This window comes from Motacilla alba, chromosome 3 (genome assembly GCF_015832195.1).
Source record: "Motacilla alba alba isolate MOTALB_02 chromosome 3, Motacilla_alba_V1.0_pri, whole genome shotgun sequence".
In the NCBI taxonomy this organism is placed as follows: domain Eukaryota; kingdom Metazoa; phylum Chordata; class Aves; order Passeriformes; family Motacillidae; genus Motacilla; species Motacilla alba.
In genome coordinates, this window is record NC_052018.1 from 69,716,338 (window position 1) to 69,731,252 (window position 14,915).

Consider the following 14,915-nt stretch of genomic DNA (forward strand, 5'->3'; position numbering starts at 1 on the left):
AAATGCTGGGAAACCAACTTCTTTACAGCTTTAAAATATATGTTAAAGTGTGATGCTACCATTTTAGATTGCAGTGTTAAAATGTGTATTCCACAGTACCTGGGAGAGGTCTGTGTGTGTTTTCTCCCTCATACATGGAAGACCAGAACTATTAACATCGATGTGAATATCCAAATTCAGAAGATGTGCAGGTTGTTTTATGATGTGGGCATCTAGCCATTTATCAATCCTTCCAGGTATAATCAGCTCGAAGGCTGGAGCAGAACCCTTCCAGCAGCCTGCTTTTCCTGCCAAAGAAAATTCCGCCACTGAATTGGTGGAAATTGCTGACTGGTCACCTAGAGACTGCTTCTTATTTAAGTGGTAAACCAGCTTTTCAGCTGCGGCAGCCTGTGCTGCAACTCCTCTGCGCGCACAGCAGTTGTGAATTGAGATAGCAGAGAAACTATTCATCCTGCTCCCATTAATAAAACAAAATTAAGTGCTAGTAGTAGCATGGCGGTTGTCCATTAGTTTGGATTTCCTGATGGAAAGTGCAACACTGCAGGAAATGCTTTTCTTTTTATCCCTTCTTGCTCACCCAAGACAGCGCCGGAACTTTTTTTTTTCCATAGTAATTTGGCCGATGATTTAGGGTACTCAACGCCAGGCGCGTTCCGGCGGCGCTCCGGACGAGCTGCACTGCAGGGCGGCGGGCAGCTCTCGCCCGTTTTCCCGGCCGGATCCCGGGAGCTGGCGCTACTGGCGCACCGTGCCCGACTGCAGCAGCGGCAGGCTCCCGGGAAGCTCTGCGTGCAGATTTACCCGGCAATCGCCTTAAGGGGACAAATTTAGTTTACGGCAATCCGCGCTTAATCTGCGGGAGCCGTGGGCGCCTTCGGGGAGAGGGCGAGGGCGGGCGGCTGCGCTCGGCGCTGGCTCGGGCAGCCAGAAACTTCTGGCAGCTTCCCGGCTCCGGCCCCTCCCCTTAAAGCGGCAGCTCCCCGGAGAATCGCTGGTGCCCGTCTGCGCGCCTCAATGAGCGGAGCGAGTCACCCGGGCCCGTCTTCCTCCGGCGGCCTTGCCGAAGCTGGAGCATCGGCCCGGCTGTCCCCAGCTGTCCTCAGCTCCTCGGACCGCCCTGGTAGCGCTCAGCGCTCCCTGCAGCGGAGGCTGGTGCAGGGCTCATCCCGATCTCTTCCCAAAACAGCCTCTCCGTAGCCCCCGCCTGCTGCGGCCGCGGGGTGCAGCCCTTGCCGGTGTCCGTGTGCGGACGGATGGCCGGCTCCCCTTCGGCAGCCCGGCCTCGGTCATTCGTGCGGACAAAATACCGATTCCGCTGGGAACCGTCCGTCAGTGGTCTCCGTGAAGACCCTCACTGCCAGTCTTCTGGCACTAGTTAAACAAGGGAACGAACAAGCCGAGATACCGCCATCAGCTTCACTTTTCTCCTTCCAGAGTGAACTCTGAGGTTTTCGAAAGAGTCCATATAGAGACATAGAAACATTGACAGGATATCCTGGGGTGTGCATTGAAGCTGCTCGGAATGAAAGAAGTTCGTGATCTCATTATACGTGAATGATGGCGTGCGCTGGGCATAGCTTCAGTTTTGCTGTTGACAGAAGTTTACTGATTGTAAACTGATTGTAAGAAGTTTACTGATTGCTGATGGAAGTTTACTGATATGCTCCTGAAACGATGATTCTTATCTTTAAATTATGAAGGGTAGGTGATTATGTTCACATATAAAATGTAAATGCCAATTCACATTATCTTTTAAAATAAAATAAAGGCTGAGACAGCAACGAATGAGACTAGTATAGTTATGTTTTAAGAAGCCTTCAAGAATTTTAGGAAGCCCAGAACTTTTTGTATTATAGGGCAGACCCCCTTCCCTTTAAATATCACTGCAATTATTATTTTCAAGATATTTTCAGTATGCTTGCAATACCTTTTCCAAGATTAGTGAACTGTCAAATTCTAGCTGCATTTTAGCATGCTGTTTGGTTTTTTATTTTCTGGAAACCTGCTCTGACAAGCCTAAAAAAGAATAAAAAATGAATCCTGATAAAACACATCAAAATTAAATAGGCAAAAAATGCATTCAGTCTGAGCATGAGGGCATCTAATAAATGACGTAAACACAAAGCAGGGAAGGGATAACAGAAAGGTAAAAATAGCTGTATACTAATTTTTAATCTCTTTGATGTTGGTGGAATTGAATAAAACCTACTTGAGAACAGGTGACTCAGAGTTTGTGAGAATGACAAAATCAATTATCTTAAATTAAAGCCAGACTCTGATAATTACTTATATTTTTTAGTTTGCATTCATTATGATGCTTCACATTTTGCTAATTATTTTAACTTGCCACTTTCAGCTGTTACTCTGTCACAATGAGGGAAGTATCTTGGAAATTTCAGTTAAGTGATTTGGGTGGGGGGAAAGCGCGTGTAATTTGTCTTTCAATGGAATAATGAGATTGCAGGAAAAATCCAGTATGTATCCATTGAAGATTTCAGATACTGTTTTAGAGTATGTAATGCTTAATGGTGGCAGTTAAAGAAATTAATTTCATAATTTTTCTCTCAAAAGCCACTCCCAGTACTGTATTTCTAGTAAACATACCTATATTGGTAATCCAATAGTTCATATGTTGCTATTCTTTAAAGTTCTTTAGAGTAGTAAATATTAACTAATTTCAGTGAAAGAAATAAGAGTAATTTCAAAGGATTTAGGCTGAGAGATTGAAATTTACTTGTGTGTTAGTAACAGAAGTTCTTAGAGTTTTTTTTTGAATGAATGAACTTTCTGGAAGAAGTTGTTAAGAATAAGTTAGAGTAGTGATAAAGTAATCACAATACTGATAATTACAATCTTTATAAGAATTTAAAGTCCTGCTTAAAGTTTGGTTGTTGACTTGCCTGTTCTCTGCCATAAATTTTCAAACAAATACCAGAGCTTCAGATTATCTTGGTACTCAAAATTTATTTTTTGTTTTAGTGTCAATAGCAGTGAAGAAAAAGTGTTCTATAATTTTCTGTAAGTTCACCTTGACATTGTGGATTGGTTTTCTGGTAATTCTTTTGTCTGTATTGAGAAGTATAGACTGACACTGACAAACCAGCTCTTTAAGTTTTGTTTATAGTAGAATCATAGCTGTGTGCATCTGTGTGGACCCGTCTGGGGTCTGTCACTCTTGTTAAAGTAATCTCAGTACTTTACAATTCCTTTTAACTTCGGAAGATGAACTGGCATGAAACGCTATCACCCCTGAAGTGGTGAATGAGTTTCTTCACTACGGAGTGCAGTGAAGCAGGAGGGATGCTCCCCTTGTAGAGCTTTACTCATTGCAGGAGAATACATTTCTGCTTTCTTCTGCTCAGATTCATATTGTAGGAAACAGCCTCTTCTTGGTTCACTTCAGTGCAAGTGCTGACCAAAATCAAATTTATAACCACCCGAGTCCCTCTTTCAGCATCCATCCAAGTGCGGCATGAGAAAAGCGTGGCAGCTTGCCTCAAAGGCAAGTACTGTTGGGCAAGCAAGGAGGGAATGAATTTCAGAATCCCAACGCGCTTAACAAATTCCTTGGTAATCTCAGCGGAGTTTTATTGGTATTAAGCCTGGATTAGGAAAGGATAGGTGTTAATGGATATACTACCACCAGCATAGTATATCCTACTACTCTGCATGCAGTCACGTACCACACATGCAGGGAGAGAGAGCAAGGGGTTCATTAGTGCATTCATGCTTCTGATGATCTTAGAAAGTGCAGACTGATAACGATTTTATACTACTCAGAATATATTCTATTGCCTGCCAGAGAGAGAGAGAGAGAGAGGCTGGAACAGAGTCGCTGTAAAAAGCATCATTAATAAGGAGTTAACCCTGTAGCGTCTAATGTTTCTCAATTTCAAGTTTTGTAGAACTGAAATGTCTGAAAAATGGTGCATTGAAGCATTCAAGTACACACTTCCATGCCTTCTGATGTATTGGAACTGGGAGCAGCTAGTAGGAATTATCTGATGCTGAGTGCAAGCACCTCAGTCTCAAATAGTATCAGTCTCTGATGCCTGTGAAGATTTATCTCTATATTTTTCCCACAGAGAATCTGGATGTGCCAGAGAAGCCCCTTGTAAGCTGTGTTTGAATCTGTAGGGGCACAGAAACACAATTTGGCTTCGATAAGGGCTTAAATCTCTTAGGTCTTGTCTGGGTCTCCATGGAGGCTTGCAGCTCTTGAAAACAATCTTCACTCCTCTTGCGTGTTGCCCTCTGCCTTCCCTCTTCTGACCCAGAGTCTATGAAGTGATACTTCATAAGTGGTTCAGTTATCTGGAATCTCCTCACCCAGATTATGTTAGGAGAGGTTCTGTGAGAGAAGATGGACTTCCTTTGAAGGAACTGTGCCTTCATGATCTCACTCTGTATACTGATTTGACCTATTTTTCTTTGTTTCCCACCTCTTCTGTTTTTTATTTCCCTGTTTGGGTGTCATCTGTTCTGTATATCATGTCACAAAACCTTGTCCTCTGTCTGGACCCTTCACCATCATTGTGTGTTTAGTCTCTGTCAGTCTTGTACTGTACCTTGCCCGTGGGCTCTCCTGATGAGCATCACCTTTATAATTTACTTTATTCAAAAGTGTAAAAGCAAAATCTCCTCAGAGTTGTTCTGTTTACTAATGAAAAATGAACCTTAATTATTTGAGGGAAATAAACATTGGTGTCTTCATGCAACTTAATCAGGTCTTGAGGCAATTTAAAGAGACAGTAGAACACTTGGTTGGTCTTCACCATTGTAGTAGAATTGATCACCTCCTAAGTCTTCAGATAGTGCAGAGGCTGGAAGCCTGTGTGGTGCTTGTTGTAGATAACTGTGGTATCAGTTTATTATATCAGGTGCCTATATATCCTTATATCAGGAGCCTCTATCTGTATATTATGAGATTGTACTGATATTCATTGTATTAGCTTAGTGTTGTGTGCTGTGTTTCTACTGCTGTCAATTTAAGTTTCATTGGGCTGTTTTGTAATACTTAGTCCACAGAAATTGGTGAGACTGTGGTAGCTGTATTGCTAGTGGTCAGTAATTAAAAAGCAGTTGTTTTCTTTTCTGTTCCAGGCAATTGATGAGCCTCCCTATCTCACAGTGGGCACTGATGTGAGTGCAAAGTACAGAGGAGCCTTCTGTGAAGCCAAGATCAAGACAGCAAAAAGGCTTGTCAAAGTCAAGGTATGCGGTTTTCCTGCAAGCACTTTTTTGAGGAGGGGTACAAAAGTGATTAATGTTCATAATGGTGCAATGTGAAACTTCTTTTTAGTCTCAGGACAGCTAAGAGACTATCCTGTCCTTGGAGGCTGGTATTACAGTCTTTGAAATAACAGTAAGCTTATTATTGTTGGGATGGGAGGGTTTCCCCCACTCCCACACAAACAAATATGTTCTGATTTTGTCACCACTTTGTCATCTGTGTGTTTTTGACCTTCAGTGCTGTAGGCTGACCTTAAATTAATTGATTAAAATGTGACAAATGTAGGCTTATATATGGGACAAGATTGTCAGAAAATAGCTATGACTACTCAAAGTAGGTTTTAATAGGATATCCTTTACCTGAGGAGTACAGGTCGCTGCCATTTAGCTGTGGCAACTAGGTAATGCTTCAGGAATAGGCTGAAACCTTTTTGCCTTCCAAAAGCCACTTGGCATTTGAGTCTTACGAAATAGCAAGACAGGGATCTTACCTAAGCTTTATTATAAGTAGTTAATGACTGAATCAATATAAGCCATGTGCAGGACAATTAAAACTTCTGCGAAGGGATTGCAAGATATACATTTTAACACTCCTTGAAAATCTAAAGTATCATTTCTAGAAATAAAGAGAGCAATACCCTGCAAAATGGCTGTATATTTCTGTTGGGATAATGTTGCCCTAAAAACTGATTTGGGAGGAGGTACTGTTTTTCTGCTTTGCCTCTTAACCTCATATAGAAACATTGCAGAACAAGGCTCAAAACCACCTAGAAAATACAAGTTAGATTCTTGCTCTGCAAGAGTTACAGTGGCAGAATATTTTTCTTATATCTGGTGTAAATTTAAGTGAAAAATGTGTGAAATGTGAGTGGTGATAACCTGTTATTGAAGACTATTGTGCATTACAAACTAGTGTGCATTATTTGACTCTGCCCTCATGCTGTGACTGATTTTTGCCTATATTGTGTCTGAAGGAGTGACCAAGCACTCTCCATAAACCCTGGTGGGAAGGTCTATTGTCACTTATTTGATAGTAATGTTAAATACAACAAGAAGATTTTAGTCTTAAATCTGCCAGAAGAGCAAATCAGTGGTCTTTTCATTTCATAAGTGAAAACTCTTCATAGCATCAGCTGGTCTGTGCTTTACAGTACCATTGGGTTTAAGTGATTAAGTATTGCTATTTGAGCTGTTAAGCATCAGTATTTGAGTACAGGAATTTTGTTATGCCTAGATCAGTGAAATGTTAACTCATTTCAGTTCTTCGGGGGACTTTCAGTCCACCTCCTTAGATGGCCACTTGCTATTTATTATTCAGTGCTAAGTATTTTCTTATAGGTTTATCACTTGAAGTTTGGTCACTGCAAGATTTGCAGAAAGATCTTGACATGAAATTGAATTTTTCTGTAAATTGTTTGTGGAGATTTTGTACAAATCCCTCTGGATTCAGTTTTGTGTGTGTGTGCTCACTGTTACTGTATTGCTTAGAGCAGTTTGGCCCCAGTACTGTTGTTGCTTTCTAGAGTTAATGTGGTTGAGATTTTTGCGTGTAAGTGCTGTAACAATATCTATTTACATTGGTTTTTTCCCACCAAGAATGTGTATTTCTTAAACTTAGCAGTGGCCCTCTGATTTTCTCTGAAAATCTGTTTATTTCTTCCTGGCAAGTGCATACTTTCCCCAATATTAGCTCTAACAAAGATTCTCATTAGCAGGTGTGCTTTGTCTGGAATTTTGGTAGTTTATCTGCTGCATTATTTTTTTTACTTGCTGAATGGGTTTCTTTTAACCTCAGTTTATATTTTATGCCTTAACCTACTAGAACTGCTAGAGCAGAAGGAAAGTCAGTTAACTTCATACTGTCAATTTTAGTGTGAAGCAGTCATTTAAGTTTATAACTAGATGTTCTGCTGAGAAAGTAGAATGGCAACAAAATTCTTTCGATATGGAGTATTGTAATCTTCAGACAAGTAAAATTTGTTTAATTGTGTCTCCTTTTATGTGCTTTTTTCTTCTGTTGAATTCTGCTTCCTAGAGTATTTTAAGGAGGTAGCTGCATGTTAACTTTCCCATTACAGCATAATTTAAAAACTTCATTCAGTTTAATGCAGGTGCTATGTACTTATAATATCAGTATCAATAGGTGCTGCATTTGGCAGTTTAGTAGTCTTTGCCAAATTCTGTACATGGTACAGAATTCTACAGTAACATGTAACAGCATTACACACTTGCTCATGGAAAGCAGAATTCAGATTTGCCTGGACTTTCCAAAAGCGTTGAAGGCAGTACAAATTTGCCTCAAGGGCAAGACTTTGGGTGTTACAGGAGTGACTCCTTTATCAGATCTATTATAGCATTATTTAGAGAGGTATTTAAGCCAGTTTATTTTGGCAGCATCTTCTAAAACAATTAGCAAAATCATCCACCACCACTTGCATTTGGGCACTCTGCACAGAAGTTTCAGATGAAACTGTTTTCTGTGTAGGTCTTTATTAAATAGAAATAAGTAAAGCTTCTGCTGTACTAGGACTTAGTAGGTCTGTCTTTTCAGCATGGTGAAGAAAAAAGAAATTCCAGCTGAGTCTAACCAAGTTGATGATGTGCTGAATGTCTTAATATTTTGCCTGAGACAGAAAGGTTCCACACTGCTAAATACTGTGAGAATTAAAACCCACAATTAATAAATACTGACATCTCTTTTCTCTTCTTCATGAAAGGCCAGCAGTGTCACGCTGAGTTTGGAGTTTGAATATTTATGTTAATAACCAGTATTTTTTGAGCACATATGAATATCTCAAGAAGCAAAAACTGTTGTTATCAAAACTCTCCCCCCAGAGAGTCAAAGCCCCAAGACATCTTTAAATTGACAAACCATTCTGGAATACACAATAGCAATTTGCTTTGTTTACCTTCCGTAGAGCACATTGTAGCTGACTCCTGTTCTGGATAGAGTTCCTTTTTTGCTGCAAAATGCATTTAAGATAATTACAGAAAGTAAATAAAACCAGATGTCTCTAAATCAGTACTGATGTACTGGGTATTTTGTACGAGCCACTGGTGACCCTTTCAGATTATTTTGCATCTTAACTGTGTTTTGGCTTTCTAGATAAATTCCTGCAAAGAGAGAATTGAATACCTGTATCTGTCAGGATGAAGTTCAGAAGAGTAGTCCTTGCTCAGTTAATTCCTAGCCTGAATCCTTTGTCTGCCTTTTGGTTACAAGATATGTTTTTGTCTGTGCGGTGAACAAAGTATTTGCCATCTGCAAGTGAGATGTGCAGGTCTTAAAAGAACATTCTCTCACAACTGTGAGTACGTGTTGCTGTAGTTCTGACTGCAAGGATAGATGACTATTTCATTGAAGTAGCACCTGGAAGGGGCAGTGTAGCATCTTAGTACATTTGTTTTCTAATCAGTCAAGATAGATTGTCCTTAGTCCTGGTTGTAGGTGCTGTTCTTGGCAAAACTCCTTAAAATCTCCTCTCTGAGAAGGCTTTGTAGGTGAGTTGATGTTAGAGAACAGTGTGGTTCTGAAAGAAATTTTGCTGTTCCTGTGTGCTACAGTGAAACTGTCAACAACAGTGTAAACATGGTTGTGGGTACACTTGTGAAACACGTCCAGACTTTTGATATAGGATTGCTGTAGTTGAGAGCTAGTGTTACACTGCTGGATCTCATGTTACATTCTTACTTTCAAGTACTTACTCAGTAAAACATCATATACTTCAACATCAATGCACCAAGAGAGTCTGTTCTGGTGAACATCAGAGCATCATTTGTGTGTTAATAAAGGTACATAGGGTTCATAAAATGTAATTCCAGAATTGTCTCAGTTTCCTATAATTTTAAAACTGGAGTGGAAATAAAACTTCAGATGTAATTAATCTTATGACTTTCAGTGTAACCAAGTTAATTGTGAATGAAACAAAAGGTGAATGTCTGTAGCACCTGGTACAGATAACTTAATCATACATTTGAATTTTCAGACCATTTTTCTTATGAGGACAGAGTGTGTAGGATTAAAGACAGCAGCCTGTATCTTTATGGGAATTACGGGGGAAAATAATATATTTACAGGATTTACTAACTCTGGTTTTGAAGGACTGAAAAGTTGGCTGGTTTTACATTTTCTTCCAATTAACTCTGTGTGTAGGCTAGACTGATATTAACTGAAAGGCTGTTTGAGTTGTTCATGTTGTTTAGTTGACAGCAGTGTCCTGTACTTTAGTGAGTCTTTCAACCATGAGGTGAAAAATGCACTTTCATCAGCAAAAGATAAAGGTGCTAAAACTGTTTGATTTCTAAGCATTGAAATATAAGTGTTTCTTTAAAGTTGTACTCAGAATTCTTGAAACTTTATCCTTTCTTGCCGTGGTACTAGAGACATTCAAATAACTTAAGAGAACTGCTGAGATAATTTTGAGCCATTAGACAATTTTGTTATACTCTTGTCTGTTATTTCCTTTAAAGATAATGAGTCTATTGTGAAAGATAAAAATATTTTAGGAGTTTTGATAACTAAGGCATTAGCCCCTCATATTTCTACAATACATGAATAAGACAGCTTTCAGCAAGTGGGATGATTATGGTGATTAACTGTAAAATGAGAGTAAGAGAAGGGCTATTGACGTTTGCATGTGCTTATGCTGCTCGATTGTATCAAGTGATTGTCAGTTGAATTATATTTTTTAGGTAACCTTTAGGCATGATTCTTCAACAGTGGAAGTGCAAGATGACCACATTAAGGGTCCCTTAAAGGTAATAAATTTGGTTTATATCTTGTTAATGCTTTGAAAAACATTTTTCTTTTCAGTATTTGACATAAATGTGCATATACAGTATGGGGCGAGAGTACAAGGTTTAACTTATTGCACAGGCTAGATAGGATCACAAAGCATAAAAGGTAATGCTACAAAGTTAGAGGTAGTATACTCTTTATGTTAGATTTTTTTCTTTGTAGTTAAAGGGGATGCAGCACAGGCTAGTGAAAGCCCCTTTGTTCTTTTTGCCTTAAAGCTAAGAGCTATGGCTGGCACTGATTTTTAGTCACCATTCCTTTGGAGAACTCGGCAGGAGGATTTGATGGGAAAGCTCTTATACAAGAGAATGACATCACTCAGATTGGTTCTTGTTCCCCACCTGCTGGCAGGAAATAATCAGCTCAGTTACTTGGCTTATTTTAAAGGAATGAAAAAAGAAGTTTGGGGGGTACAAGTATATTCAAGTGAAACTGGAAAAACATTTTATATTTGACATAGAATAGGCTAGAAATTATCTCTGTTTGCTAACACAAAAGTGTTGATTTCATTGCCTGTGTTAGAAACTCTGCAGTGCTAAGTGAGTTCTCTATTTTAGGTAGGAACTGTTGTGGAAGTGAAGAATCCAGATGGAACATACCAGGAAGCAGTTATCAACAAATTAACAGATGCAAGTTGGTATACTGTAGGTAAGAGAAAGATTTTTATATTTGAATAAAACTTCTGACTTAAAAATAAGCCTGTGACCTGGACATGTCCTAAGAATGGTGAGAGGGATTTTTTTGAGATTTTTAGGTATTCAGAGTTTCTATGAAAAACCTTTAAAGATAAACTTCTTATTTTGGGTTTTTGTGAGAAACTGTGCCCTTTATGATCTGAAATTGGGAGACCAAATAAGGATGTAGTGAACTGCTCTATAACTGGTGACTGCTCCTTAGATATTAAATACACTTGTTAAATATTCTGAAGCAAAGTATGCTGTCACAGGTCCTTAAAAAAAAAAAAAAAGAGTGAAGAGATGCTTTTAAAACACAAGCTGCAATACCTAATTCTCCCCACTCCCTGACTTAGCCCTAACAACAGCTGCTGTTAAAATACACGTAGCCTATTATAATGTGGTAGTTCAGATGTTTGATAATATGCCACATGCTCTATAGCCAGTAGAGGGTGCAGGTTTTTTTAAATTCACATACAGGAAATGTACTGATTTTTGAAAAACTGCATAGCCCTCTCCTGGGTAGATATGGGAAGTTGAAGACTAGAACTTGAAAGCACTTTAGCAAGACTTCAGCAAGTTCTTTTGAGGTATGGGTTATTGTTAATGAGGGGATGTTGAACAACTAGAGAAAGACTTTATTTTCCCTAGTCATAGTCCTTTCAGAAGGGAATTGAGATCTAAATTTAGATAAGACCTTACCGATAAGTGTTGAAGAAAATATGTCTGTTTTTCTGTTGGAGAAGTAGAATCTATTAGTATAGGTGAGACTGGGTTAGGATGAGGTGAAACATAACGTAAAAAGACAAGAATTAACAATATTGCTAGTGTTTTGGTAATTAATACAGAAGTGGATCAGATATGAGAGCTTTTAAGAAGCAAATGGTATTAGAACTGGTATTAGAACTGTGTTGTATGTCTCTGTTTATGTTTCTGAGAAAGTGTGAGGTTAGCAGTTCAGCAAGAAGAATAAGATAGGAAGCCATGCATATTAAATTTCGAAGGTAGATGTCGCGGAGTTGCAGTCAAAGGAGATATCTGTCAAAAATCCTGAACTTGGGGAAATAGGAAGAAGTATGGGTTTCAGTCTCAGCTCTTGTGTTTTGTAGATAAAAGCAGACAAAAGCATGTTGACCTTACAGAACTGGTAAAAGCGGCACAGCTGCTGGCAGTGTAGTGCACTTTGATGGAGAACTGACTCTAGCTGTGGATGATTAGAATAATCTTTGTCAGGAGGGTGAGTGGAATGAGGCGAGAATTACCTTTACTGACAGTGATGACTTGGCAGATCTGAGTGAAAGTCCTACTGTAAGATATAGTTGCCATTTACCAGGTTCTAGAATTGGCACTCATCTTAACTGTCAGTTACCTAATGTTGTCCTAGCAGGTGCTGAGAAGCATCTGATTATTTGCACTGTTAATGATTTTGTGAATAAAATTCCTATGATTTGGTGAAAAACTTTGTGAAGGCATAAATCCATCTGAAGTAGTACCTTTCCAAAAGTTACTTAAGACCAGATATGCTATTGCAGCAGTATCTGGAGAGAAATAACCCTTTGATGGCTGCTTGAGACCTCTTTTAACACTGAAGAATGGGCAAAGTTGCTTTGAATGTCCCTGTGGATCTTGTATTCATAAGGGGTTGTCTGAATAGAAATTGTACACCAGTTTGCTTACATGTTTTTTTTTGGTGCTACTGCTTTCCTACCAAAGAACAGCAAAAACTAAATTTAAATTTTTATAAAACCCAACTAGTATAGACTTTTAAAATTAGTATAGCACTGTATATATATATATATGTGTATATATATATATATATATATAGACAGACACACATACATACATACGTGTGCTTAGTTTTGTCTCCCCTGTGAAAAATCCTCAAAGAACTCCAGGTATTTAAGTCGTGGTAACTAGATACTGTTTTGTCATTCATATAAATGTCTCTTAAAGTCTGTGTTTACTATGAGGAGGGGAAGAAAATGGCAAGATTATTTGCTTTATTGAAAGTGCAGAACCATGTATGTTCACAAGTAGTCTTACCCCCTTCTGCACTTTTTTGTCATTACAATGCTTTTTCACAGAATTCAAAGTGATTTTGGTTGCATTAAGTTGCATCTTTTCTTCTCTGCCCTCCCCTGCTTTCCTTGCACAGTTTCAGAATATGTGATTTTAAATACATTACACTCCTGCTGCCTGCTCAGTAGATTGTTTTCAGGATGTTCTAATAGATCAGAATGCCAAAGTCATTAAGCCATATGTGCCATGCTGGCCACATAAGACTTTCAGGGAGGTCAGGCTTTTCCTCTGGAAGTATTCATGTTATGGAACAAGATTAAGATTCCCTCTGGCAGGGAAGAGGCCACAAGCAGATTACCACATGGGACACATTATGTGGCTACCTGCCTAGCTCAGAATAGGTTTACCTCTGCTGTAGTCAGCTTATCTCTTGAAGTGGATAGATTTTTTTTTTTTAATCTCTCATTATGTAAGGAGACTGTTTTGTTAATTAACACAAACTGGATTAGGAACCTGCTGACTTCTACTTCACTTAACCAAAGGGGGGCTTAATTATGCGTTGACCATTTGAGGTGCAGTTCCAAATCCAAGTGGTTTGTGTGCAGTTCTTGCCATTGATATTTTCAATAAATGTTGAAGTGAGGGTTGTGCATCTTTAACTGATACTGTATCACAGTTGAACAGTGTTCAACAATTACTGTAGTCTATAAGAGAAGCTGGGGAATTGTAGTTACCAAGGGAAGTTTCTTCATCCACAGTACTCAATTTTATATAGGGATGAAAAATTCACAGAACTAAATAAAAAGGTTCTTTAATATCAAGTAAATATTAGTCAAGAATTTTGATGTACCTTGTTGCTTTTTGTATATTTTTATTTGAGTTAGTAAATGTTGAACAGTAGAGCACCCTCCATCAGAAAGCAAGAAATTTAAATTAATCTTTTTAATCTTGCTGGTCAGCCATCCTCCTTAGACTGTTAGTTTGGTCTTTTGATGGACAGAAGAGGATGTTTAAATGAAGGTGAAAGAGACATGTTAAGAAGTTGCGGAAACTTCTTGTTTTAAATGAAATATTTTAATGTTATCTTAGGATTGTTTCTGTGCCCACAAAAGTCTTTGAGGTCACTGCTTTGTGAGAGCAAGAATATAATTATCACTGCTCAAGAGGGGAGGAGATAAATTCTTTTCTCACTGAAAAGTGCAAGCAAAGCCTAAGAGTTAAAATCTGTCACCAGGTTTTCATCTGTTAAGTACCTGCAGAAGACTTGCCAAAAGCTTACTTTTTATGTGACCAGTTTATCAGGTTCTGAAGACCCCACCTCAAATGTGTGCAGTGCATTTCAGGATTCTGAGGGATGTGGCTGAATGAACTGTATTGTGAACTTGACCTAGTGATAGCAGAGATAGCAAAAAGCCTAGAAACTGGGACCTGCACAGTTCTGTCAGTAGAGCTGGTTTTGCTGATTGTCAGCACTTTGACTGTTGAAATCTTACTAGGATGGTATCACTGTTGTTCTGTAGTTTAGGTGCATGAAGTCAGTAGAGAAAGACAATGAACTTCCATACGATGTTACACTTCAGCTTTTTTCTATAAATATCCAATTATGTTTCTCCATGGTAAGCAGAGCTTCCACTTGAATTTCACAGGGGTTGTGTAATTAAATTCTTTAAAAATTGTTAATGTTAGAAAAAAGAGGTTTTGAATTGTAGGATGTTGAATTTAGTTTCATGACACCATGAATTTGTCTGCTCAACTACTGATTACTCAAGGCATGCAAGTGTAAAGTAGATATGGTGAGAGAGCAGCTTGTGTATTTGTATTTGGTCAGTCTGTGAAATGCTTTACTGGGCCTGCAGCATTATCTGGGCATAGGTTTGTTCTGAGGGTTGACTACAGGAATATATATCCCATTTTTTCTGACATGTAAATGAATTGCTTATTAATATCCTGAGTTAAAAAGAAATGTTTTCTTTCCTCACTTCTTATCTGGTGGCAGTATTTGATGATGGTGATGAGAAGACTCTGAGACGCTCTTCCCTGTGTTTAAAAGGAGAAAGACATTTTGCTGAGAGTGAGGTAATTGAAGAGTTTTTATATTGCAGCTTTTTATTTAGAAAAATTAAAAAGTGATACTTTTATTACCTCAGTTTTTAGTATTTATGTGTATCCATTCTACTAAAATTGGGGAT

The 14,915-nt window shown here is 38.6% G+C and overlaps 1 protein-coding gene across 2 annotated transcripts in view; it reads left to right on the forward strand.

The window, feature by feature from the left end:
- ARID4B (AT-rich interaction domain 4B) overlaps nucleotides 1-14,915 on the forward strand; it is an 88,140-nt gene that overhangs the window by 25,084 nt on the left and 48,141 nt on the right. For both annotated transcript variants that reach the window (XM_038132438.1, XM_038132439.1), the window contains exons 3-6: nucleotides 5,107-5,217; nucleotides 9,928-9,993; nucleotides 10,591-10,681; nucleotides 14,723-14,802. In XM_038132438.1, coding sequence (XP_037988366.1) covers nucleotides 5,107-5,217; nucleotides 9,928-9,993; nucleotides 10,591-10,681; nucleotides 14,723-14,802 — 348 coding nt within the window. The remainder of the gene's footprint in view (nucleotides 1-5,106; nucleotides 5,218-9,927; nucleotides 9,994-10,590; nucleotides 10,682-14,722; nucleotides 14,803-14,915) is intronic.